Genomic DNA, 25,677 nt, shown 5'->3' on the forward strand with positions numbered 1-25,677 from the left:
AATTTTATATTTAAAGAAATGTAAAGGAACTCTAAGGAAATGCAACTAGCAGATATTCATGAGTGTTATTAGCATGCAATTAGCATCAGCCTGCTTGAGCTGTGCCAGGAGAATATGCCTTGTGGTTGGTAGGATTTTAACTCTTAGAAACATCATATTTAGAGGGCTTTGTATTGTGTCATTAATTGTTATGATGCTACAAAACAGCTGGAAGTGATGCTGCTGCTCCACAGAACACTCCTGCCCTGCTTGTTCATTCCAGTCCTTCCCTGTTCATTAACTTCAGCCTTTCCCTGTTTAATAACTTCTGTGCTACTCAGGATATTGTTTAACTAGAGAAGGATTTGCTGCTGGTAGCACTAAGTAACATGAGTTTTCATATTCTGGGGGTTTTTTTTGTGGTGTTTGTTGTACTGAATATGAATAGTATTTTTATTGACACTGGGCTCTGGTCTGAATTATCACAACCCAGCTCACTCCTCCTCTGCAAGATTGACATAATTCTGCTCTGCTGCACAAACAGAAATTGATAACATGAAGAAACAAATCAAATCACTAAATTCTTGGTCCCTGTCCATTTCATAGGACATTGCTGGTTACTTTATTGGCAGATATAGGAAGAAGTGAATGAGTAGCTTGAAAATATTGATTAAAAGAATGTGGTTAAATGATCTGTTGATGAACAGTAAAATGGGTCATTTATAAACTTCATCAAGTTAATAAGTAGAAAGAGATTTAGAACACTGAGAACTTCAAAGATACTTGTCAAAGAGGAATTGCTTTGTACAGATGCCTATTTTATTTCATTCTTGATGAAAATGAGAAATTTAGGAACCTATTACTTAAATATTCCATTTGGTATAAAAAATTAATATTTTTCTCTTCCATACAATTATCTTTTCCTAAAATTCCAAGTTTAAATGATCTCCTCCAGCACTGCAGACATTACAATTAAAAGTAATAGAAGTATTTGGTAAGGGAGACTGGCTTAGGTGGGACTTTATTTCATCTTCAAATGATTTTATTTATTATAAAGTCACTGTCAATCGATGCAAGGTCGTGGTAAAGCACTTTTAAGATAATTTGATATCGGTGATGAGAATACAAGTCTGGTTGGTGAGATTGATGGGTTTGCTGCAGTTGATTTTTTTATGGTCATTAACTCTTCTACCCCATTTTGAACAAACAAGGCAGCAGAAATTCAATGTGGTCTCTGTTAAAAGGATTAAAATTAGTTTAATGGAAGGTTTGGAGAAATAGAATGGATGTTTGGCTTTTTTTTTTGTTTGGTATTTACACCAGATTCCTGAAAGAAGAAAGCAAATGATCACTGGTGGAATAGAAATAAGGAAATGGCTGAATGATGAGGAGACCCCTGATTCCAAGTGACCACAGTGACTTGGGAAGCCAAGCTCGTGCCAACAGTGTTTATTTTAAGGAGTAGCCAGATTCCAGGCTATTCCTCCAGGAATAATGTACATGCAATGCATTTCTGGCATGTGGGGCTCTTTGGAAGAAGTGTCTGAGAAGAATTTGTGGGTCAGGAATGGGAATGGGAGATGTGGAGCTCCCACTGCCATGGATGAGGTGCCTTCCCTGCTTTCCTTTCTGGGAGAAAATGCCACAGCAGAGTTTCTGTGCCTCTGGGTCTGGCTCTGGCACATCCAGCCCTGCAGCCCCTGCTCATTAATTCAACATCCAGGAGAGCACTGAAGGGTCAGAGAGGTTTCAAAGAGCTCTAATAATAATAATTATAAACATGAAAAGCGGAACTTGGAATCACAAATTCAGGAAGCTTTTGGTTTTTCAAGGATATATGGAAGGGATGATTGATCTGCCAGTGTTTGCAGGCCCCTGCTGAAGAGAGGGAAAGTGGAAGTGGTGTTCCTGTGGAGGAAATCATTTCAGCCCTGTCTTTGTGGCTGCAGAAAGGGAAGGGAAGGATTTGATGCTGGAAGTTTGTTCTAGACTTGGTCATGGCCTTCCCATGTGGTATTAAACCAGTTGTTGGCAGAGAGTCATGAAATGAGCGTCCCTCTCTCTTCTCCCCTCCTTTAAAAACTGAATTCCTGTTGCAGATGGTTCTGGTCCAGGATGCCCAGTTGGCAGCCTGTAGTGGGATTCTGAGCACAAAGTTAATCAAGATTTAGCTCCATTAACAGAATTGTGCAGAGAAAATTGCATCTCTGCTACATGACTGAGCAAGCACGAGTAAACTCTTTCTCCCATCCCTCTCTTTAAAATAATAATAATAAAAAAATTTGAATGGAAAACATGAGGAGTGCTCTGAATAGCTCTCCACATGTAAATATGTGGTTGGCAGGAGCTTGCTAAAATAACCTGAGGGCACAGAGCCAGATTTCTGTGCTGCTTGCGTGTGTAGATTTTGTAACCATAAGTCAATGTTGAAACATTAAAAACAGAATTTATATGTGTAATGGAAAGATCTGAAGTATGCTGGCCTTTTTTCCTCTCTAGCCTGGGAATTTCAAAAGAATGCTTTTCACTGAAAGAAAGCCCAAAGCAGGAGCTGTGCTGTGTTTTGGTTTTTAAGGTTCTGTTAAGCAGCAGAAGTAGCTCTTAGGTAGTTACTGCTCCATGTGTTGAGTTGTACAGGAGGAAAAATATATCCAGGGTATTCAGGAAAGCAATGATATTACTCATGAGGGATGCTGACATCATGTCTTTCCCCATCAAGAAATCAAGTTTTAACTGGTTATGTTGCTCCATGAGGAGTCAGCAGAACACAGAACACTCAGGGGGTAACAGGACTGGGTAGCAGCTCTAAGGTTATTTGAGAAATAAATCAGATTGTGATCAAGGTTATACCCCATGAACTCAAAAGGTCTCTGCTCTTATCAAAGCTCTTGTTCTTTGCTAAGTTTCTTGTCATATCTACAACAAATCATTTAAGCATGTACATTTTTAGCAGAAAACTGGAGTAGCACAAGAAATGAAGTGTAGGTTATTTATGCAGGTTTCTTTGCTGCTAAAAACCTCAAGAAATAGATTTAATTAAAATATTAATATTTCATATCAGAAGAATGTAATTGATATCAGATTGATTTCCACACCACAGATCTTGGTGATAAATACCAGACTGGGAGGGTGCTCCAGCCAGTTCTGAGGTGACAATTCAGCTCACAGGGGGTGTGGGAACAGCTTTGCTGCATTTACATTTGGGGGATTTCTAGTGAGACATTAGGATGTGGTCCCTCCTGCCCAGCTCTGTCATGGCTGAGGAAGGTTGGAATTTAATTCTTCTGGAGGAATGGGAAATCTCTCCCAGGAAATCCCAGTGTGTGCCCAGGGTGCAGCTGCAGTGCCAAGTGCACCATGGCAGAGGAACTCCACTCTCCCACCCAGAACCAGTCTGGGGCTGTTTGGTTTGATAAATGGCCCCTCCACCAAGGGGAAAAGCTCCTGTGGATGCTTTCCATAAACACAGAAATCAACAAACTGGGAAAGAGGAACTCCCACTCAGTTTTAGTTTCATTGGCAGCACTGCTTTCCCCAGGGCCTGGTTTTTCTCCCAGTTCTCGAGTTTTTCTCAAGAGCTGATGGCTTATTTCCCTTCTGGCAGCTCTCCTGGCAGAGTGGGCTGGGAGCAGGGCTCAGGAGGATCTCTCAGGACACTGATTTAGAGGTAAATAGCAGCAGAAAAACGGGGGCCCCTTTTCCTGGGCTCTTTCAGTTTGTTCTGACCTTTCCCTTTGGCAGTCAGGCTTGTTAGCCTGAGAACCAAAAGCTGTTTTCATCCACATCCTTTCCCATCTCTGTTTCAGCAGCATCAGCTGCACTTTTATATCTCTGTGCTCAACTCCTCTCTGCTTGTGCAGTAAATGAAAGAGATGGAGATTGTGAACTTCTTGTTTTCCTTGGCATTTCATCACAATTCCATCTTCTCCCTAATAAGGAGAGAACAAAAATCCCAACCATAACAAGTTGTTTGAAAACAAAAAAGAACCCTGCATCACCTGGATCATGAAAAATACTCTGAAATACCCATTCCCACTCTGATCTGACATGCAGCTTCTGAATGTTGTAGTCCTTGGACAGGAGTTGTAGTTCTTGTAGTCCTTGTCTCTGAGGAATTATTCACTGCACTGCCTGTTGTCAGTGGAGACTGTGCAGTGTCATTTAAATGGATGTTTCCTTTTATTCTGTTGCATTTTTCTATCTGTGAATTGTTCTTATCATGAGTTTATTTATAAATGATCTGTTAAGGAGCCTGAATTACTCTGCCTAGAAAGAGCCAAGTCCTCCAGAGCCTGGTAAGGTGCAGGTGCATCAGGCTGGTCCAGCAGAGCTCATAAATGGGATTTTCTATTGGATCGGTATTTTCTGCATTCTCAGTCCATGAACTGTCCTGAGATTCAATATTTGTTCTTTCAAGAAGAATTCTTTACAGGGAGGCAATCTGTGTTTCAGCAATGGAAAGGACCCTTAAAGTAGGCATACATTAGACTTTGCTCATTTTAAGGCCCTTTTAAATGCCAGAGAGAGAAAAAGTTTTATTTTAGCATGAATCTCTAAGGATATAATAAATCTATCAACAAGCTAGGCCAAATGAAGATTTTTCTACAGATAAAGGTTCAATGGCTGTTTATATCAGCAGTGTGTGTTGAATTCTGTATCTGACTCAGCTGGAGTTTCCTGTGAGATGGGGTTTTCTTGTTATTAATGAGAAGAATCTCTCAAGGAGCTGATAGTTACATGTTCAAGATAGAGGTGCATAATAAATCCTCTTATATTGTTTAAGATCCAGATTAAAAATTTAAATCAAGTAACTCCCCCTTTCTCTGAGCACTGAAGACTCAAATGTTATGCTGGTATTGTAATCAGCTGCTAAATACTTTAATGTGTTGGGGAAATCAAACTTAATTATCTGCTACATTGCTTTTATAGACACTCACTGATTTAATTTGTTTTTAAGGTTTAATGAAGAAACTAGAAGAGGAGATAAATTTCAATTCCTACCTGGTAAATGAAAAAATACCCAGAGAGATGGAAAGTAAAAAGACTTCAGTGTATTTCTTACAGAAGTTGGTTGCAGAGCCAGCCATGACTCAAGCTGATCTCACTGCCCTGGAAAGTGAGGTGAGGCACCAAGGTCACTCTGATTTGTGTTCTGTAGCATGCTCTGGGCTGCCTGGACTCTGCAGTGCTCTTATCCCTGCTCATATCCCAGAGAAAATGTTTCATTCCCAAAGCGGCCTCCCCTCAGCTGTAAAACCAAAGGTGTCTCAATCCCTAAGTGCAAACTCTCTGATAAGGTGTTTTTAAATACTCACAAAAGAGACAGGAGTAAACCAACCCCAAACCAAACCCCAAACCCAAACAAATCCTCAGGTGCTGTTGAGGAAATTGTGTTAATTCAGCACTCAAGGGCTGATTTTCCTTCTCTTCAGATTTCCCTTGTTTGAAATTCTCCCTGCCATCAAGGGGTTTATCCCAACACTCCCTGAGGGATGAGTCCTCCCAAGGTGATGCCTCAATCCCTGTGCAATGGCTCAGAACTCCTCAGTGTTTGGAAGAGCCTTGCATTGTTTGGTTTGGTTTTTAAGAACAAAGAAAATTTAGGCATCAAATACTTGATTTACCTTTCATAAGTTAAAAGCAAATAGTCTCAGAAAAACCCTTATTTGTCAGATATATCCAGAATGTGCAGAGGGGTTTGTTGCCACACAAATACATTTATATATTAACTCAATGAAGTTTTCCTATTTGCATAATCCTAAATAAAAGATTAAATATGAAATATAATGTCCTAGAAGAATTTAGAGGAATGCTAATTATTAGTATTTTTATTGATGATAATGATGAAGATTTACACCAATGTTAGAGGGAAGAAGAGCAGGTTCTTACCAGCTGGTGTTTGATACCCCTGGGATTTCCAGCTCAGGCTTTGCCATGAAATGGAGATAATGAGGAAACAGAGGATCCATCTTAAGGGATGACAGCATTAATAAATGGCAGATTAGGGCTGAAATAATAAACCAGCTCTGTGATTCAGCCTCTGCTTTCCTAGATTAGTTCGTCTAATCAAAACAATATTTGTGGCTGCAGTTATGTCTTTCAGGCATGCTTGAAACCCTGTTTTTTTGCACATTTCTTTTCCAAGAGTGTTGTTGGGTTTATCATAATACTTTAAAAAGCTTCAAGTTTTGCCCTCTTTCTCCATGATGTAACCTTTGATTTGTTATATTTTGGAAGTATCTTCTTCTTGAAAGATAATAAAAACATGTCATACACTTGGCTGTAGTCACAGCATGGCCTTAGGCAGCTTTTCTTTTCCTTAAGTAGGCTTTTTATTATCTCAGTGCCTTAAAAAGGAGCTGAAGTGCACCAAGCATGTTTCCATCATGCATTTTATAATATAAAACCCAGGAATTTATTCACAGAAGGGAATTCTTATGCCATTTTCAAATTCAAGCCTGTTCTACCACTAATAGAATAGAATTCACAGGAGAGTTGGTTTTTTTTTCTGCAGGTGCTGGAGTATTTTTAGTCCTATTGAGCAATGTATTTGAGATTCTCAGTTTTCCAAGCACATGGATGTTGCTCCCAAAACTTGCAGGTGATGCCCAGCCCTGTCCCTGTGTTCTGGTTTCACTCCCTGGGATGGCAGCAATGCTCACACTGCTCCCTCAGCAGCAGCAGGGAATTAAAAGAAAGTTGCTGTGACTGTTTATTCCATGGCTGCTGGGAGTCCCTGAGCACTGGGAAAGCTGGAATCTGCACTCTGCTGTGGCTGAGAGCTCCAGAAAGTGGAGCTGGAGTGAAGCTCAGCAGTTTGGGACTCAGGACAACCAAGTGCATCTTGTGGTGGGAGGAGAAGGCACCACAGGCCTGGAATATGATGGTCTGTGACTCTGCAAAGTGTTGATTAAATCTTTATCACTTAACCTTCATTTGCTTCCCTTTGAACTTCTGTTAAATGGTTGAATGAAAGGGAATTTTAGTTCATGTCAATAAAATTAAATTTTTCACTCAGTGTGTGGCAATTTCTTTTTTCTGTACCAACTCACTGCATTTTCCCTCCACATGCACCAATTTACTTCATTTTCAGGGCCAACATCATGGTTCTGCCTTATCATAAAGGCACAGAACTGGAAATGCAAAAACAGCCTCTTCCTGGCCAATACTTAATGACTCACAGAGCTTTTTGGGTCTGTTTCTCTGTTTTAAAAAAAGGAACTGGCTGGATTGTAAATCTGGGTTGCAAAGCACTTAATTCTTGGAGAAGACAAAGACGCCAAGCTCTGTTTCCTTAGTTTTCCTCTCTGTCTTGCAGATAGAGGAAGTCACTGCACAAATGAATCAGCTGATTGAGAAAAGGATCATCACCTATGAGCCCACGGACAGTAAATTCTCCATGTATCGCCAGCAGGTAAGGAGGAACAAAATGTGGTTTAAGCAGGAGAAAAAAATCAGTCTCTGATTGGTTTCCATGCTGATTTTTTCCTGTGGTTTATCTGGCATCATCAGTAGAAGTACATAATAATGGAGGTCAGAAGGAAAATAAAGAGTGTTGAACATTTGTATGTTCAGGGCTGAGTCAAAGGTTGCTTTTAGTCGTGCCAGTGAAGGTTTTTACTGCTGTCCTTGCAGCACAGCAGTTCTGGAAGGGGCATTTTGGGAAAGTTCCAGCTGTGGATGGATTCTTAGGAGGCAGCATGGGGCTGCCTGCTGCAGCTCTGTCCCTCCCTTCCTTAGGTCTCACCAAATGCCATTTTTCTCCTTTGCATCTCTTAAGAGGGAATTCTTTGATTTCTCATCCTGAGGCTGTAAAATAATCTTGCTGTAAAATAGGCTGTCTGGTCCAGTCTTAGTAAATTCCCACGTTGTAAAAAGGATTGATGAACTCAGAGATTCTCAGAGCTTACCCAGGAACCTGAGTGATTCCTTCTCCAGGCTACCTGCACCACTGCTAATTTTATGGAAGATCTTCAGTGCAAAGCTTATGGTGATGGCTTGAAAAATCAAAAGGCTTAAGTAAAATGTAGCAGTAGGAGGGAAAAAATATGGATATGTTCTGCAGTTCAGTCACAAATGCTAAGTGAAATTCTGATTTATTTTGGATGAGATGCTCTTCCTGAGAAAATCCTGCTCTGGAATGTGCTGGACCAAGGAGGGTCCACCTCAGGAGCTGCTGGGAGCTCAGAGCCTGGGGAGCTCTTTGCTTTCTTCTGCCAGGGCCTGGCTTCTGTTCCACAAAATAATCAGCTCTGTTGTCCCCTGGTTTGTCACTACAGACACCTTGTGCAGCAGAGCTGAGCTCCCACCCCAGCACAATTCTGTTGGAGATTTATTTAGGGAGAAAGCTGGTCCTCTCAGCTGAGTGTGAGAAAGCTGCTGTGTTTTGGCTTCATTTTTTTGTAAGTTTTCCCTTTCACATGAAGAAATGAGCCATGCCTCAAATTCCTGTACCTGCATCTAAATGAATGTGTTGTGTTATTTTAGAGGATTTTTCAACAAGATACAGAAAAATGCCCTTTTTAAAAATCCTTGTACTAATGTATACTTATGTCAACAAATCTGTTCTGGTCAAAACTCAGGTACTATTAAATATTCAGTGTTGTATAAGACATTATTTTTAAGTGTTTTATCTTCTAGACTAAGAAAAAAAATTAATCTGTAATCTACACTATTTCTGTACTTTATTGCTTTATTCATCATCTTTTAGCTATTTGCCAAGATTTAGTGGCTCAGTTCTGCTTTAGTGTAACATATTTCTGTAGGTTGGAGTAGGTTGGAGTTATAAAAATCTGTATTATGACATTTGTGAAATCTTGGATAACTTTCCAGTTAAGCCATGTTGGTGTATCTTACATATGCACCAAGAGGGACTAAGCAGAAGAAAGGGAGCAGCTAAAATGCCTGACTTTTTCCTCAATGAAAACGAAAAAATGAGGTGAAGAAATGTAAATCTAAAATGTAAAATACATCAGCCTGAGTCTGGGCAAAAAGGCTGTGCTGGAAACCTCATCCATTCTGGAGAAAGTTGAGATGCTGCAACCAACTTCAGTGAGGTTGTGGTTTAACCTGCTGTATATAATTTATACATTTTATCTAAAAATCATTTTTCGCCTGATTAAACAAGGCAATTTTCACATTAATGATCTTGCAGGCTTCTATAATTTCCCGGAAAAAAGAAGCCAAGGCAGAAGAGCTTCAGGCTGCCAAGGAGGAGATGTCCAGCCTGGAGAAGCAGGTGGAGCAGAAGAACAGCCAGGCCCACGGGCTGGGAGGCTCTGAAGTCCTGACTGAGGATGAGGTAGGGATTTGTAGCTATTTTCAAATGATCAATTTCTCTTTTTCACATTGTGCCTAATCCATTGCAAGGTGTACAAGGACTCAGTGCTACGCTGGATTAATATTCCAAATAATGGAAATATCATCACAGTGGTGTGATGGTGAATAACTAACCAGAAAGGTCAATATGATGATAAATAATGTAAAAACCTGTGTGATTATAAAGCATAATAGCAGTGATTATCAGAGATGCAATTATTCCTATGGTATTTATTACCCACAAAAGTTTTTACTTAAAACCCAAATTTCCCAGACCCTGCTGAGGTTCAGCTGTGACACCACTTTGGCTGGCCCAGGCACAGTGAGATTGGCAGCTGTACTTCTCAAAGCAGCTTCTTCTGCTTCAAAGAATAATGAGCTGCAGTTGGTACTGGTTTGCCAGCAGAATAAATTGACTTTTCTTCAGCCAGTAATTTTTTCCCAGTTGGGAACAATCCTGCTAAGGGAACTTAGAGGCAGAGTCACTAAACTAAAGAGAATTTTATCTGCATCATTCTCTGGGTTAATATCATTCTCCCATGTATTGTCTTTGCACTTCCATCATTTAGCCAGAAGCACACACTCTTTGCTTGCCTGTTCTTTGTTTTTTTGCTTTTTTTACATACTACTAAATACAGGGAACGCCCTTTTCAGAAGGAACTCCCTTCCTAATCCCATAGGACGTGGCTGCTCCACAAAATCAGTTCCTTTTAAAGGAGTCTGAAAGTGTGGATGAAGAGTTCAGGTGGGAGGAATGGCACAGGGATGTGGAAAATGAAGATGTTGGTTTCTCTTCCCATCACACACTGTTCCTTTCCCTTGGTAGCAATAATAAGGAACCCACTGCATTGGATTTCTCTCAACTCCAAGGTTTTCAGCTCCAGTGGGCACATTGCTGGAGTCTTTGACAAGTTTTTAAGCAAAAATTAAAGCAGAAAGCTGACAATTTGTGTTTTGTGACATATGATGGAAAGAAGTGTTTAATTAATCAACAAGAATGTATTACCAAGACAGCAGCATATGTTTTACATTATCTGCACAGGCACTGTAAGGTAAGGAATAATTGTGCCTATTCTTCAAGAGACAAGAAACTGATCCATAGAAATTTGAGAACTGGGTAGGAAGGAAACCTCACAACATTGTGAAAGGCTTAGTAATGAAAAACTCAACTGTCAGACAAGGAAGTGGCTCAAGACAGAAAAAGGACAAGATCTGTTTTGGACATGGCCTGCATTCCTTTTGTTCAAATATGTTCTGCTTTTGATTTTTAAAATATTTTCAAGTCTTCATTTTGCAGAGAGGAAAAATGAGCGATTTGGAAAAAAACACTGGCTTAAAATCAAAAGTGTTTGTCTTTTCATAAGAAGCATTTCCTGGTTTGTAAAGTATTTTCTGCAAGGAAATGTGTACTGGCAAGGAAGTCAATATATAAATCCATGTCCTGTTCATGTTTATTACTTCCTTAGGTGAAGTGCAGTGTTACTCACAGGCACCAGTGCAAAGCAGTAGAAAGGGTGTTTCCTGTGCATAAAGACTAGGAAAAGAATTGAATTCTTGATGGTTTTTGGTCACTTCTGTTTCAAAGGTCATGGTTTCCTCATCTGCAAGGTGGAGACAGTGATGTTGAATTCTTTGCTAATGCCTGCTGCCAGCATTGCTGCACAGGGCCCTGGTGCTGTGGGTTCTGCATCTCCTCCCAGTCCATGGCAATGCACAGAGCCAGTCCTGCCTCACAGGGCTGTGAGGAGCCAGGGCTGAGGTGAGACAGGACTGCCAGGGAAGAGGGGATGAAGCAGAAGCGCCATGAGCAGGTTCTCCCTCCCCAGTGAAAGTCTGGGCTCCTCACTCCCAGCCCACTCCTGCTGCAGGTTTGTTTCTGGCATGTTCTGCTTCAGGATTTGTATTTTCTGGTTCAGTGCTCCAGCTTTGAGGCAACAGCAGAGGAAATGTTGATTAATGTGGTGGTGAGTCAGTGCTGCAGTTCATGGGGACGGGAGGAGTTTGTCCATTCAACCTTCACTTCACACTGACAGCAAAGAGCTTCCTTGCACTTTCCTCTTCCATTTAGTTCCTCCATTTTTAAAAAGGCAGAAAGAGGGAGTTTTACCAAATAGCTTTGCTGTATTAAGTTTAAATGGATTTTTAAAATCCTATCAAAGTGCTACAGTTAAACCAAAGCATTGTTTTTCTCCTATACCCAGCATTTCTTTGTCTCACTTTGCTCTGTCCTGTTACATCCCACGGCACTCTCAAGACTTGGCAATGGAACAATCAGCACCTTCCTAACTCATGCTCCTAAAGCAGCATCTGGATCTCCAGCTGAGGTGGTTTTAGCCTTCCCTTCACCAAAAGGTCAGGCCTGGCTTAGGTTTTTAGGTGCTGCTGTTTTGCTTTCTTCCACAGTCATGGAGAGCATTGCACTGGCTGTGAGAGGTTTTACACCTGGATGGAACTCAGCAGAAACAGCAGGGAGTAACCAATTCACTTACATCAAACACAAAAAAGCAGGAATAAATTGTCTTTGTGGATTATGAAGTCTTTTTAAGTACTTCAATCAAAGTGCAGTGAGCAGGGGGCACAGTTGGCAGCTCCTCACTGCAGCTGTCAAATCCTGAAAATTAGGGAATCACATGTTGACACTTGGAATGCTGGATGGTTCAATTACAAGTGATCCTAGGTAAAGCTGGGCTATTTTTAGCCCTTTACACAACCCATTGTACTTTGCAGAGTTCAGCACAGGGCCCCAAGAATGCTGAGTTTCCCAAGGATTCAGAGTTGTCTCAGAGCTGTGCTGAGCTGCAGCAGTGGGAATTAATCTGGTTTTCAGAACAGGGCAGGGGAGCTCCCCTCACTTTGTTCCCAGCTGTGGGAGGTTTGCACATGCATTTACTAAAGGAGTTTGATCTTTTTCCATACAAATGCTCATCCATGCCTACCTGCCCCTGGGAAAACAAGACAAATGTTTCCATTTGCAAATAGAGAAAGTAGCCTCAGACCAAAGATCTTGCTCCTTTTCCTCAAGAACTGTTGATCCACCTGAATCTGCCAAATTTTTGCTGTGGAAGTTCCTTCCCTGTCACCTGAACCAAACACATGCGGAGATTCAGGGAATCTCCCAGAGCTGAGCACTCCCTCAGCACCCCCTGCCATGGAGAAATCCTGGATCTCACTGACCTGTGAATCTTCTCTGAGCACTGAAAAGGGGTTTTCATGATAAATATTTGAATTGATTCAAAGTATTAGCAATGGCTGCTTTAATACTGCTTGCCTGACCAGGAGCAAGCACTCCTGGAAAATGCCAAGGAAGAGTTTTCCTGGCTGAGCTGTGCCATGAGCAGCCTGTAGGGCACTTTCATTATTAGACTGAGCTTCTACTGCTCTTATCTTTTAGCTCATCCTTCTATGTCTGAGTTATTAACTCTGTCCAACACTGCCTGTACTAGCTTGAATTTAGAGCCTCTTAGTAAACAAATATGGAAAACCTGTCATGTTCAGGAACTTTTCCTAACTGAATTTTAATACTTTGGACAGTCTGTATCCCATTAATTAGTCTAGTTAGAAATTAAAACATCTGTTCCTCAGTTCTTAATGAAAACAGATACAGTCAGCTAAGATTTTCTGCTGTATGAATGCAGAAAATACTATTTTAAAAGACTTGACTCCAAAGTGAGGGATTTATCTGGGATTTGTTCTTTGGAGAAAACAAGCTTTATCCATTTTCTCCTTTAATGATAATCTTGGAATAAGAACCTTGTGAAAACTTCTCCTGGGGCAAGTGTGAGGTTAAAGAAGATGAGGTGAGGAGCTTGTAGTGAAAAGCCAAGGCTGCAAAGGGGAGCTGGGCTCTGGTCCTGAGCACAGAGGGCACCAGGATGTCCTTTCCTGCAGGGGATGACCTGCCAGGCTCTGGATGCTCCTGGATGCCCATTTCTACATCCCTGACTGGATTTTTCTTTAGAACTGTTATGGGAATTCCTTCACTAAGTGTGGAGAGACTGAATCTGGTGATACCAACCTCTTCCAGATTCCAATAAATGGAGAAGCATAAAGGAGGTGCATTGCTGGATTCTTCCAATAAAAATGGAGCATAACCCAGGAAATCTGCCCAGGGATGGTGCATGCCTGTGTTCTATGAGAAATTAAAGTCCTGTTTTCATTCACTGTGTTCCATAATCTGCATTCCAGGCTTGTTATGTTGCAGTCACCCATAAAAATAGCCAATGGAAAAGGCAGAGTCTTTGCTTGCTTTCCCTTGGATGGTTTTTGTGTCTCCAGGGGCTCTGACTGGGCTGACACAGGCTCCAGGCTGGTTTGCTTCCCCTGCTCCCTTAGTGCCAGCACTTGGTTCTCATCCAGTCATTTCATTCAATGGCTTGGGAAAGAAAAGCTGCTGGTGGCCATGGCCTTGACTGGAACATCACCCATGGGCAGATCCATGGGAATTCCAGGATGAGTCTGCTGAGCTTGGACACAGGGAGCAGCTGCCTCGGTCTGTGGGAAAATGCTGCTGCTCAGGAGTGGATTCCTTTGGGTACTGCACTTGAAAGTGATGTGGCCAAACAATGTTATTTCTCTGTGAACTAGTCCAATTATTGAAAAGAGCTTTCATCACAGTAAAATGCAGTGTTTTGTGGCATTGATTTCTCATGTACACATGAGGTGTATAAAGCCTCAGGAGCAATGCTCACACAGATGAAGACATTGGTATTTTATATGTTCTTTTCATTTTTGGAAACCTGTGGAATAACTCCCAGCTTTTAGGCTGAATAAGCCTGATTTTCCTGTAGGATCCCTACAAGCTGCTGATTTAAGTAGAGTCAAATCTAAGAACTCCAGCTCAGAACTTGGCCCTGGATCTGAAGGAGCCTTCAGTCAGTGAGATTTTGAGGAGCTAATCTGTGCTGCCCTAGGAGTAAATCAGGTCTTTGAACATTTTGCCAAATTATTGATTGATTTTCTACACAGTTGATCACTTTCCTACTGTTGTTTATATCTGTTTTACCTTGTTTGCTGCAACAAAAGCTGTGTGAAAGTGAAGTTTGCTTTAAAAAGCCAGAGGTGGTGCTGACATGCACCTCCTAAAAGGAACAGATTTCAGTTGTCACTGTGAGCAACTTGTAGTTCATTTGGGATGAAATTTGTATTATATCCTAAGTTAATCAACTAATAATAGAACAGTGGTGGAATTGGTTCGTTAATCAACAAGATCCTTTGACTTCCATTGTAAAATACTTTATGCTGTGAATATTGAATATGCAAATACCCTACCTCCCACTCGAGCTATTTTCAAGACCTTAAAAGTGAAGAGAATTATAGTTTGCTTTTCATCCTGGGATGCACTGACAGAAGATCATTCAGATTTGATAGCTCTGTGTGGTCACATATTAAGTTTAATCCTTTACCTCATTCTTTATTATATTCCACTGGTCAAATGAAATGTCCCAAGGATCAAGACAGATGGCTGTGCTTCCCTTAGATTTTCCTCAGCTGGTTGGAGAGATTGTATTTATACTTCTGTAATCACTTGAAAATCACAGAAAGCTTGGTATTGTCTAAGCAATTAAAGGGAAAAAAAAGTCTTTTGTATAAATGAAGAGGATGTGATTGAATTTGCTATGAAAAGGAATAAATTTGGTGCTACTGTATTAAATGTGCCAGGGGCTCAGGTGACCTTGTGTATCCTTGTCCTGGGTAGTAGCAGGATGTAGGATGTTATCCCAAAGCCTCACAGAGGCCAATCTGCATAGAGCACATTGAGTAATTTGTGGGTTTGTTCTTTCACCAAAAACGTTTATAGCTTTTGGCTTTAAAAATAGTTCTGGAGCGTAGCAAGAGAGAGGCAGCTTTGGCCTAGATATTGCACAGGATGGCAGATGAACAGGGTTGATTTCATTGTGGGCAGTTTGCCCAGGACACTTTTTATAGAACATACAGTTACTCTGGGGGTTCTTAGCCTTTGGTCACATTGGGGGTTTGGGTTAATTCTGTAGAAGGGAGAGGGATAATTTCACAAAAAGAAAAATTAATGTAAATTTTGAAATTTAAGCAATTTTATATTTGAATTTCAAGCCTGTATCAGTGGGAGTGGGATTAATTTTCCTCCTGGGGCTGCCTGGTCTGTGCTCCCTGCACACACTGAACACCTCCTCATCCAGGAGCATTCTGAAGCCTGTTCTTACATCATTTACTCTCATAAATTTTATTTGCTTTGCATCTCTGGATCTGAATGCATTTTTTGAGCTGTGACTGGCATTTACCTTGTAGATGTAAAATCCAACAATAAGAGCTGAGACTGCATAACAGATGGAAAACATTAAAGCACAGAAAAATCTTACCTGTTTGTTTCAGCCCCTGTGTTTGTGTTACAAATTGAACACGCACAGGTCCAGGTGTGAATTAGCTAAAGCTGTTGAACTGTAAGGATTTTTATTATTTTACTCAGTTTTTAATAAAAATATAAATTCTCCATTGCTTTAGATTTTGAGTGAAATAGATACTGCATTTCTCTGTTTCTATGTAAGGACTCTGCTTTTATTGTCCTGGGTTTGAAAACTTAGCCAGCAATATCATCCAGGTCTGCAGGAGTCAAGGAAAGAGAACAACAAGTTTTAACTACTGAGAACATTTAAAAAGGAATCTTTTCCCATGTCCTCTTTCCTTCCAATTTAGCTGCTGGCTATTACCATGTTTTGGTCTGCAGGCCTGGGACTCTGTTACAAGTGCAAATTACTGTTGCATTAAGTTTTTATTATCCATGACTCCCATAACGTTTTGCAAGGAGTATTTACTTTTCCAGCTGTCAAATGGTGGCGAGCAGAAGGGAGTGATCTCAGGCCTGCAAACGAGTGAGCTGGGACAGAAAGCAGAGGAGCTGCTTTCCTTGATCTGCCTCAGTGAACGAACGCAGAGCTGAGAATAAATAGACCCTGGGCACCCTGAACTCCAGCCCTCTGTTCCAACCAGTGCATTTGGGTGTGCAGGACACAGAGGATAACTGTATTTATGCTGTGCTGAGGCCCTGTTGCTGTCTCTCCCCCAGTTCAAGCAGTACGTGAGCAGGCTCCGCAGCAAGAACACGCTCTACAAGAGGCGGCGGCAGGAGGTGGCGGAAATCACGGCCGAGTACGGGATCCTGCAGAGGACCGAGGAGCTCCTGCGGCAGCGCCACCAGGCCACGCAGCAGCAGCTGGTACCCTCCTGCCCTGGGAACGGCCTGAGCATCCCAGGGACCCTGCTGGGTGTTGTGTGTCACCCTGAGCTGCTCCCCTGCCCTGGGAACGGCCTGAGCATCCCAGGGACCCTGCTGGGTGTTGTGTGTCACCTTGTGATGATCCCTTGCCCTCCCTGGAACAGCCTGAGCATCCCAGGGATCCTGCTGGGTGTTGTGTGTCACCCCCAGCTCCTGCTGCTCCCCTCCTTCCCTGCCCTGGAACAGCCTGAGCATCCCAGGATGCTGCTGCCATTATTCTAATGTGTATCACCCCCAGCTCCTGCTGCCCTCACTGAAGGAGCCTTTGGGGTAGAAAAGGGATTTTTGGCTCTTGACTCTGAGGCTGTTGTACTTTGTGTCCATCAGGACTGGTCTGCAGCTTTTTTTCAGACTGAGAGGCCTGGCCCTGCTTTTTAAAGTGGATGGTAAATCTGTACAAGTGCTGCTTAGGGCAAGGCTGGATGCTTAAATTACTTTTTGGTATCCATAGATGTAGTGAGGGCTTAGAGAATGGCCAGCAGCAAATAGGATCTAAGTTACCGCTGTAAAATATATAGGAATGGTATTTAAAGAAAGAGCAGGCAAGAAAGAAACATTCTAACCCCAGAATATTTAGAAGAAAATGTCTTTAAATTTAAAACTGGATGGATCTTCCTTAAGCCAGAAGGATTTCTGCTCTGGATAACTGTAAGCATCCCAAATGCAGGAACACTCTGTGGTATTTTCTTCCAATCCCTGTTACCAAATTCTTGTTACCAAAATACTTTACAAAATAATTTGCTGCATCTTCTTGATCAAGCAGACAGATTTTACACATGAACTTCAGAGCCTGACCTCCAGCCCATTTTGCTCTGTGGAAACTCTCTGTTCACTGAGCATTGGATGACCAAATCTTGTGTTTACAGAGGGGTTTTATTGTCCTGCTGTTCATGCACGAGATAAAATCTACTTTTCTGGAAGCTAGGTTAACTATAATAAATTGATTAATAAAATAAATTAATTATAGTACTTACCCATTCCACTTCTTCACAATATTTGGCTCCAAGAAGGAATTTGCTGTTTCTTGGTTAGTGGACTCACATGCAGCATTGATTGTTTGTGTCTGCAGCAAGCAATTGAGGAGAAGAAAGGAATCTCTGGATACAGCTACACCCAGGAGGAGCTGGAAAGAGTCTCTGCAGTGAAGAGTGAAATGGATGAAGTGAAAGGCCAGACTTTAGATAACATGTCTGAAATGGTGATTTTTGTCTTAAACTATTGCATTTCCTCAGTTTGAGTGTCTGGTTCCTCAGCATATAAAACCCAATTTAATGTTTTTGTTTGGGTTTATAAATTTCTTTAATCTGTGTTTATATAAAATATAAATATTTATAACAAAAACATCTGCAAAGATAATCTTGACGAAGTTTACTAAAAAGTGCATTTATTTTCTTTAAAGTCTTGCAAATAAATCCTTCTTTTCTCTCCTTCAGAAACTTTAGGGATATCAAATCTTCTTGTCTTTGATTTTTTCACTTTTTTTTGTAATTTCAGAAGTAGTTTCATATTTGTTCTTATTTGACACATTATTTGAAAGAGACGAATGGTTTGAATCTGTAATGGAGGCTTTTTCTAAAATGTTTGTAAATCACTGGAGTTAAGCATTTGTTGAAAAGATACTTAATATGCTTAAAGAGCTAAATAGCTTGTCTTTTTCTTTATAGCCTGATTTTCAATTGCCCTTAGAACTGTCATGTTTTAATTTACCTGCCCACATAGCCATAGAAGCAAGAAAGAACTTGAATTTCTAATTTAAAAATATTATAAGAGAGCAAAAAGCAAAATAGCATCTTTTTAACTCATTAGGGCACTTCTGAAATACAATGGTGTAACTAAAATAGAATTTCTCTCAACAGAAAGGTGGATGCAATTTGAATTTTCAGTCTAAATATATCAAAGTGACTCAGTTTTAGCATTTTCAAGCTTTATTTAACCTATGCAAGTGTATTTGTTTTCTTAAGGATTTCTTCCTTTCTCTGAGCCCCTCTGTGCATCCCCTTCATCTCCCCTGCTCCTTCAGCTCTTTGGTGTCTGCCCCAGGGCAGTGCCCTGGACTCTCTGGGATGTCCTCAGTTGGAACAGGGGGAGCAGAATTTGCCTCATTTGTGGGAATGACCCCACTGCCAGATGAGCTTTTCTCCTTTCTTAATTAGGCCTGAACTTCAGTTGGATAATTAAGGTTTCATCTCACATTTTTTCTCTCTGTATTTTGGTTTACTTCCCTTTCTTTTCACATTCCTAATTAGACAAATGCACAATTAGGGTTACAGAGTTAATGAATATTATTTTTTCCCTTTCTCAGGTGAAGAAGCTGAATGCCATGGTGGCAGAGAAGAAGGCAAGCCTTGCTCCTGTCATCAAAGAGCTGAGGCAGCTGCGCCAGACCTGCCAGGTTTGTGGAAACACTCCTTTCTTTCTGTGTAAACCGAGTCAAACCCACAAATAAATCCAATTTGCAGATCTCTGAAGGGCTCTACAAGGACATGATCAACTCTGAGGGAAAGCTGGAAATAGCAGAATGTGTCAACAGCGTTTGCAGCAAGCAACGTGCTAAAGGTTGGGATTTGTAAAAGCTGACAGTGCAGGCACAGAATTCAGTCCTTTATAGCAATTTAAAAAATTACTACATCAGGGAAAAATGTGAAAAGTCATAGTTCAAACCCAAAGCAAAGCTAGTTTCAGATTAGTTGCAAAGCTATTTCTGGATTTCAGCACTGGTGATCCCAACCAATGCTGTTTTTCTGAGTGGATTGCAGATAACTTCTCATCCAAATGTTGGCTGCATTGATCTAATTTCTGCTTTAGTCTGTGGCTCTGACAAATTTGTCCATTTGTTCTCAAAATTTTATAGAGAGCTGGGCAAAAAAAGTCTTTTGGGTGTACAGCTGCCATAAGTTGGCTCATTACCATGGAATTAAATAAATTGATGTATTTATCTATCAGTGAAATTTCCAAAATCCTACTTTTAATGGTTCCATTCAAAGTGTCAGCAGATGAAATCCAGCAAAGAGGTTGATTGTGTAGAAGTGGAAATCTGGCTTTTCATAGGGAACACTTACAGTGATCCTTTCTTAATGTCTATTTTAATATTTATTTGTTCTTTCTTGCAAACACAGCTTTGTTACCCTGGCAGGGAACAGAGGGAATTTCCTTCTCTCTGATCCCCAGGATGGGGGGGGCTGGTGGCTTCCCTGTGTAACCAGAGCAAGGGTCACACTGCAGGAGCTGCTGTGTGAGGGGCCTGAGTGTCACCTGCCAGCCAAAGGAAGATTTCACTTTGTTTTGCTTTTTCACCAAGGAATTAACTCAGGAATGTGAAGAGAAGAAGATGCAGTATGACAGCTGTGCGGCCGGGCTGGAGACCAATCGCTCTGCGCTGGAGCAGGTGAGGGGGGCTGGCTCTGCCTGCTGGCCCCTGCACTGCACTGATGCTGGGCTGCAGTGCTGCCCTGCCTCCCCAGCATGAGCAAAGCACAAATCAGTGAGGCAGGGTGACCCCAGGCCATGCCTGCAGTCACACAGCTCCTGAGCAGCAGCACGTGGGCTCGGGGTGCAGCTCTGATCAGCAAGGATGTGTCTGCCAGAAATGCTGCTGCCCTGCACAGTGTCTGTCCATAAAATAAAGATTAATTGATCAAGACAAATCTTTATATGTAGTTAGCAGTTTCACGGCATTAGCAGCAAATTCAGTGGATAATTAATGACTGAAACTGGTGGTGAGGAGACTTCATTAAGTGGGACTGTCTTGAATTCCTGCTTTGTCTCACTCCATCACTCCTGTGAATTTTGACTGATCTTGGTTTCTCAAGGCCTTGCCCTCAGAAGAATATACTGCCAGGTAAACAGGGAGTTTAAAGTGTGGGTGGATATACAGACAGTTATTTCCCTGCTCTAAAAGTTCCTTATCATACCAGACGGACCTGGTGTGAAATGGACCTTCCAAAGGAACTATTTTACAACAGCAGCCAAGGCTTTTCTTCTTGGCAGACAACTCAGTCATTTTCTACCAGGTGGTGACAATCACAGCCACTGACTGGGCTGGACAGGAGTTGAACTGTAGAATTCAGTTTTCCAGCTGATGGTCTGGAAATCTCACAGTGACAGAGCTCTGGAATTGCAAAGCTGTGCAGCCTGGAATGTGTACAGGAATTCCATTGGGATCATGAGGCTTTTGGGGAATGGACCCTTCAGAGATGGGAGCAACCCACTATGTCCATACTCCTCCATATAATTATTGATTGGTGATTAACATACTGTTGGCATGTCTGTAGCTTCTAACATGCACTTTGCAGATGTGTTCTAGGAAATGCTTGTTCACAGCTGTGCCTGGCACTTCAGATGTGCTGAGGAACAGGAGTCTTGGCAGCACTGCTGAAGTGTCTGTTACAAGTCAGGCATTAATAAAAACTTGTTAACAGCCATTTTGCATCTCTGACTGTGACTGAAACTGCACATCTAAAACTACTCAGTTGTCTTTCACTCTAAAAGAGACTTGAGAGAAGCCGAAATTTTATCAATATTTGAGAAATTATTAATTCAGGATTATTGCTATTATTATTACTATTATTATTACTAACTCTCATGGTCTATATGACAACACAGGGCATCTCCTGAGAGCTTGCAGTCACCATGTGCTTTGGAATCTTTCTCTTTTCCCACAGGAAGTGAAAGGGCTCCTTGAGGAGTGTGCCCAGGAAGAGAGCAACTACCGTTACATTAACTGCATGAAAAGGGTGAGAGCACAAACTGTTCACTGGGAGATGAAATGTCAATTATAACATACACCCCCATGTATGTGTCTGATGGTGTGTTCCTTCCCAGAGCCTGGAGGTGCAGCTGCAGCGTGCCAAGGAGGAGATGAAGGCCTACGTGTCCCCAGAGCCGCAGGAGCGGCGCAGGGCGGTTCGGTGAGCGCGGCAGGGCTCGATTCTGTCCCCCTGCAGGATTCTGTCCCCTCAGGGTGACCTGAAGGAGATTCACAAGCTGAGGATGAAGTCAGGAATTTTCTCATTGGCATTTGGGCTGGAGGAGTTCACCTGATAAATTTAGAAACTCTATAATAATCTAAAAATAAGCATCTCGGATTCCAGCCTATACTGCTGTGAACGTACAAGTTCTGTCAGACATAGCAGGAGATTTGTCCCTCCCACTGGAGATTCTCAGCCCAGGCCAGGCTTTAACTGGCAGCCCCACACCCTGAGGATGGTTCTGCACCATCCATGAACCTCCATCCTTACCCTCAGTTTCACTGACTCCAGTGAAAAGCCACTTCCTTCATCCCATGACTCCTTTCAGGACCCCTTGCCTTTGACTGGCAGCAAGAGAAACAGGAAATACTATAAATTGAGCTGCTGATTATTTTTGGTGTAGTTTTCTATTTTAAATAGAAATTTTTCCTGCCAAAGATGGAAATGTTTTCTGAGAATGAGATATTTTAGATTCATTATCTGTGCTAAGTCTAAATGTTACCATGTCATAGAGATTTTTTACACTTAACTAAGTGTAACTTAACTAAATATTTTTGTGAAAGTATCCTGCTGAAGATTTTGTGTATGTTCCATCTTCTAATACAACGTAAAAGCTGAAACAAAATTCAGGCAACGGTCAACAAACTGTTTCAAAATTAAGCATCAGGAAAATCCAAAACATGTGTAATTTCCAGTTGGTAAAAGTGTCAAAATACCCTAATATCAAAATAATTAGCTTTTCAGAGTTTCAGAATATTGCATGAAATAGAAATTCTGTTTTCCAGAAAAGTAAATCTTTGATCCTTGTTGACAACAAAATAATCCAGTTGGTGTCAGTAGTTTTACCAGTGGTCTTTGCTTCCCACCACAGTACTTCCCAGTCATGAAAACATTTATCAAAACAGTTCTAAAATTCATGTTTGCTCAGTTTTATGACCATTGATAGGGAAATGTGTCAGACAGTGAGAAAACTCCAGGGATTCTCTCAGGAGAATCCATCAGACCCTTTCCACTGGTACCAGTGGAGCTGCAGCTCCATGGTCTGGAAGAGGAGGCAGAGATCACCAGGAAGGGAAGGACCAGAGTAAGATCCATCACAGAGACCTTCTGCAAGGATGGGAGGCATGGGAGTGCTCAAACACTGGGTAGTAAAGAGTGTAGCAAAGTAAGAGTAAGCAAAGAATCAAAACTACAAACATTGGGGAGAGAGAAGGACAAGGAGAGAAAAGGTGATGGAGGCTGAGAGGGCTCTTGCTCCATCTCAAAAAATAATGAAAGGCTGTAGGAAATAAACATTTATCTAATGAAAGAAAGATGAAACAGCACAATTGAGCAGAAGGCTGAACAGATAAAATTTTAGTGATAATGTGAATATTCATGGGGATGAGGATGAGGCAGCAGGGTCAGACAGTGGGGAGTGGGAGCTCAGGTTGTTTCACTCCAGCTCAAATCCTGGGGATTGGACATGCAGGATGTGGGGATTGGACATGCAGGATGTGGGATTGACACAGAGCACCATCAGAGCCCAGTGCTGGGATGGAGCAGGAGCCCAGCCCTGCAATGCCAGGTATGGGCAGGGAATGTGAGCAGGCTGTCACCCCTCTGTGTTGTCCCTGTTTCTCTGCCCCACTGTGGAAATGATCCTCCCACAGGGACCAGCCAGCCCCGACCTTGCTAAGAGGTCACAGAGCTGTCTCATTTCAGTGAGTTACAGCAAAGTTCAATGGAGAAATCTGAGCAAAATATAAAATGAGATGATGACATTTTTCTCTAGACATCCCTTTAGAACCTGAATGTATTTTTCAGCAAGTGCTGGAATGTAAACGGAGTAAAAATGAACCATAAATAGAATTGCACTTTCCTAACAACGTATTGAACAAAAAATGTCTTAATTCAGACCCTCTTTATTCAATATAAACTCTCTGTTCCGTGGAGTCACTTGTTAGGAATGTGAAAAGTTAATTTTCTTTTCTAAAAATAAAAAGTTGTAGGGTTTTAACAAAGTTATTAAGTTACATTCTTTCCAGTCATCATTATAAATAGTAAAGAAAAACTTAGTAGGAAAGACAGAAAATCTTCTGATGATTACTTTGAAAACTCTACTTGAAAAAAAAAAAAAAAAAAAGAGGGTGTTCTGGAGGCCAAATGTGTGAGAACATGTGCTGTGTGCCAGGGCAAAGAACAGCTTCAGCCAGGATTGCTGGGATCAGTGGGACAGCACCTGGAGCGGCCTCAGCACAGCTCTGATCTCTTCTGGCTGGAATTGTCCAAGAGCAGGAGATCCTGAAGTGATCCAGCTCCAGGACCAGCTGGCCCAGGCCCAAGTGCTCCAGTGAAAGTCCTGCAGTACTTGGGAGAAAGGGAAGGAGTAAGGGAACACAGAGCTTGGGGTCCACACAGCTGCTCTCACTCCTGGAAACCCTCAGGCTCTGGCATCGTGAGGGGGAACATTTCTTTCTGGAAATCAGGATTTCTCTACTCAGAGGTCATCTACCCTGAGCACTTTGGAAAGCTCTTTAAATGAGCTGGGTTATTTGGAATTCCATTAGCTGATTCTCACACCAGAAAAATGTAACAATTACACACAAAATAGAATTGATTTTTTTTTTCCAAATGGCTCAGTGCACAGGTTTTTTTCTATTGTCACATCTCAGAAAAGCTAAAGATAAGTGCCTGTGCTGTCTGTGGACAGTGCTGTTGTGGTTTGCATATTTTACTGCCAGGGGTCATGTGTCAGGTATGGCAGAGAGATGAGGCCACCTGGTACAGACAGAGGTGGCCAGCCAGGGCTTTCCATGCTGCAAATCAGCATTAACACTTCTCAGCCTGTACTCAGGCCCTAAATGTGAGGGCTGTCCTGGGAGAGGAACGTGCACATTGCCACTGCACTCAGTGGCCTGGTCAGGCTGGGCTGAAAGGCCATTCCCCCTCATTCCTGGCCATTGCCCCTCATCCCAACCCTGCATTCACAGCAGTCAAGGGCTCTGGGCCTGTGAATTCTGATACCTGTACGAGTGAGGCTGTGGCTCCCCTCAGGATGTCTCCAGGATAAATTAATTACAAAATGATCAGGATCTCATCTGCATGGCCTCACTGTTGCCCTCGAGCTGGAAGGAGCAGTGATCATGCCTGCTTCAAAAATGTAAGAGACCTCAGCCAGGATCACTTTTCCCAGCTGCACAGCTGAGATAAGGAGATCTGATCCTTCATATCAAGGATTCATTTTGCCCAATGACAAAAAGGTTTCTTTGTGTTTCCTCTTCTGTCTCATTTATGACCCTCCCAACACTTCCATTATTTTCCATGTTTGCATCATTATTCTGTCCTGTTACACAGAACCAAATCATGAGAAAATCTTTTTATGTTTCCTTTAGAGAACAGTATACACGAATAATCCTTGAACAAGAAAACCTTGGGAAGGTAAGAATGAGGCTTTTACCTTGTACAGCCATTGTACAGTTTGTATTTTTGTGGGGCTGTGGTCAGTCTTTTATAAAAAGCATTGTGCAGCCTACAAAGAAAATTCCATCACTGCTGGCATTGGTAATTAATACCCTGGAAGAGGATCCTGCTCCCTCCTCAGGGCTTGATTTCCTGCAGGGAATAGCATGGGCTGCTGTAAGGGATAGCAAACAGCTCAATGTGACAGCACATTCCCTGAAAACCATTTGGATAAGACCCTGAACAGGGCATAAGGAACTGTGCCAGCTCAGATTTTCTGTTGTATATAAAGCAACCTGTTGAAGACAATAAATTGTGAGCCTGTCACCCTTATCACTGCTGCTAAAGGCCAGGGGATCAGCAGTGTCAGACAAAAGCAGTTGTCCAGTTTTAATCTTGTCTGAAGCTCAGATCAGCAGGGACGAGGCTGGGCTTAGCAAGTCACACCAAACAGCTTTTATTAATTTCCTTTTCTTACTCAGTCTGAGTGATTTTTACAGGTCTGGGCTGCCTCTCTCAATAATCAGGAGGGGGTTTAATTGTAAAACATTGATTTCATGTTAGAGTATCTTGGTGTGAATCCATTGCAGGTTGTACCTTGATACTGCAGGGGCTCTGCATGGAAATGATGTCGGATTTTTAGCATAAGTTCTCAAGTAGATAAGACTTAGACAGTTAAAAACCATGGAAATAGTTGTCAATCCATACAGAGATCTAAGTCCC

The 25,677-nt window shown here is 41.8% G+C and overlaps 1 protein-coding gene across 2 annotated transcripts in view; it reads left to right on the forward strand.

The window, feature by feature from the left end:
* IFT81 (intraflagellar transport 81) overlaps nucleotides 1-25,677 on the forward strand; it is a 36,577-nt gene that overhangs the window by 9,379 nt on the left and 1,521 nt on the right. The window contains exons 8-17 of one of the 2 annotated variants that reach the window (XM_054288824.1): nucleotides 4,937-5,100; nucleotides 7,298-7,393; nucleotides 9,134-9,280; nucleotides 16,337-16,486; nucleotides 17,616-17,744; nucleotides 18,849-18,938; nucleotides 19,845-19,931; nucleotides 21,208-21,279; nucleotides 21,368-21,453; nucleotides 24,888-24,933. In XM_054288824.1, the coding sequence (XP_054144799.1) occupies nucleotides 4,937-5,100; nucleotides 7,298-7,393; nucleotides 9,134-9,280; nucleotides 16,337-16,486; nucleotides 17,616-17,744; nucleotides 18,849-18,938; nucleotides 19,845-19,931; nucleotides 21,208-21,279; nucleotides 21,368-21,453; nucleotides 24,888-24,933 (1,067 nt within the window). The remainder of the gene's footprint in view (nucleotides 1-4,936; nucleotides 5,101-7,297; nucleotides 7,394-9,133; nucleotides 9,281-16,336; nucleotides 16,487-17,615; nucleotides 17,745-18,848; nucleotides 18,939-19,844; nucleotides 19,932-21,207; nucleotides 21,280-21,367; nucleotides 21,454-24,887; nucleotides 24,934-25,677) is intronic. The other variant, XM_054288825.1, reaches the window with a different exon arrangement.

The sequence above is a fragment of the Melozone crissalis genome, unplaced genomic scaffold (assembly GCF_028551555.1).
Source record: "Melozone crissalis strain CALT ecotype California unplaced genomic scaffold, PUWL_Pcris_2 ptg000063l_1, whole genome shotgun sequence".
Classification (NCBI taxonomy): domain Eukaryota; kingdom Metazoa; phylum Chordata; class Aves; order Passeriformes; family Passerellidae; genus Melozone; species Melozone crissalis.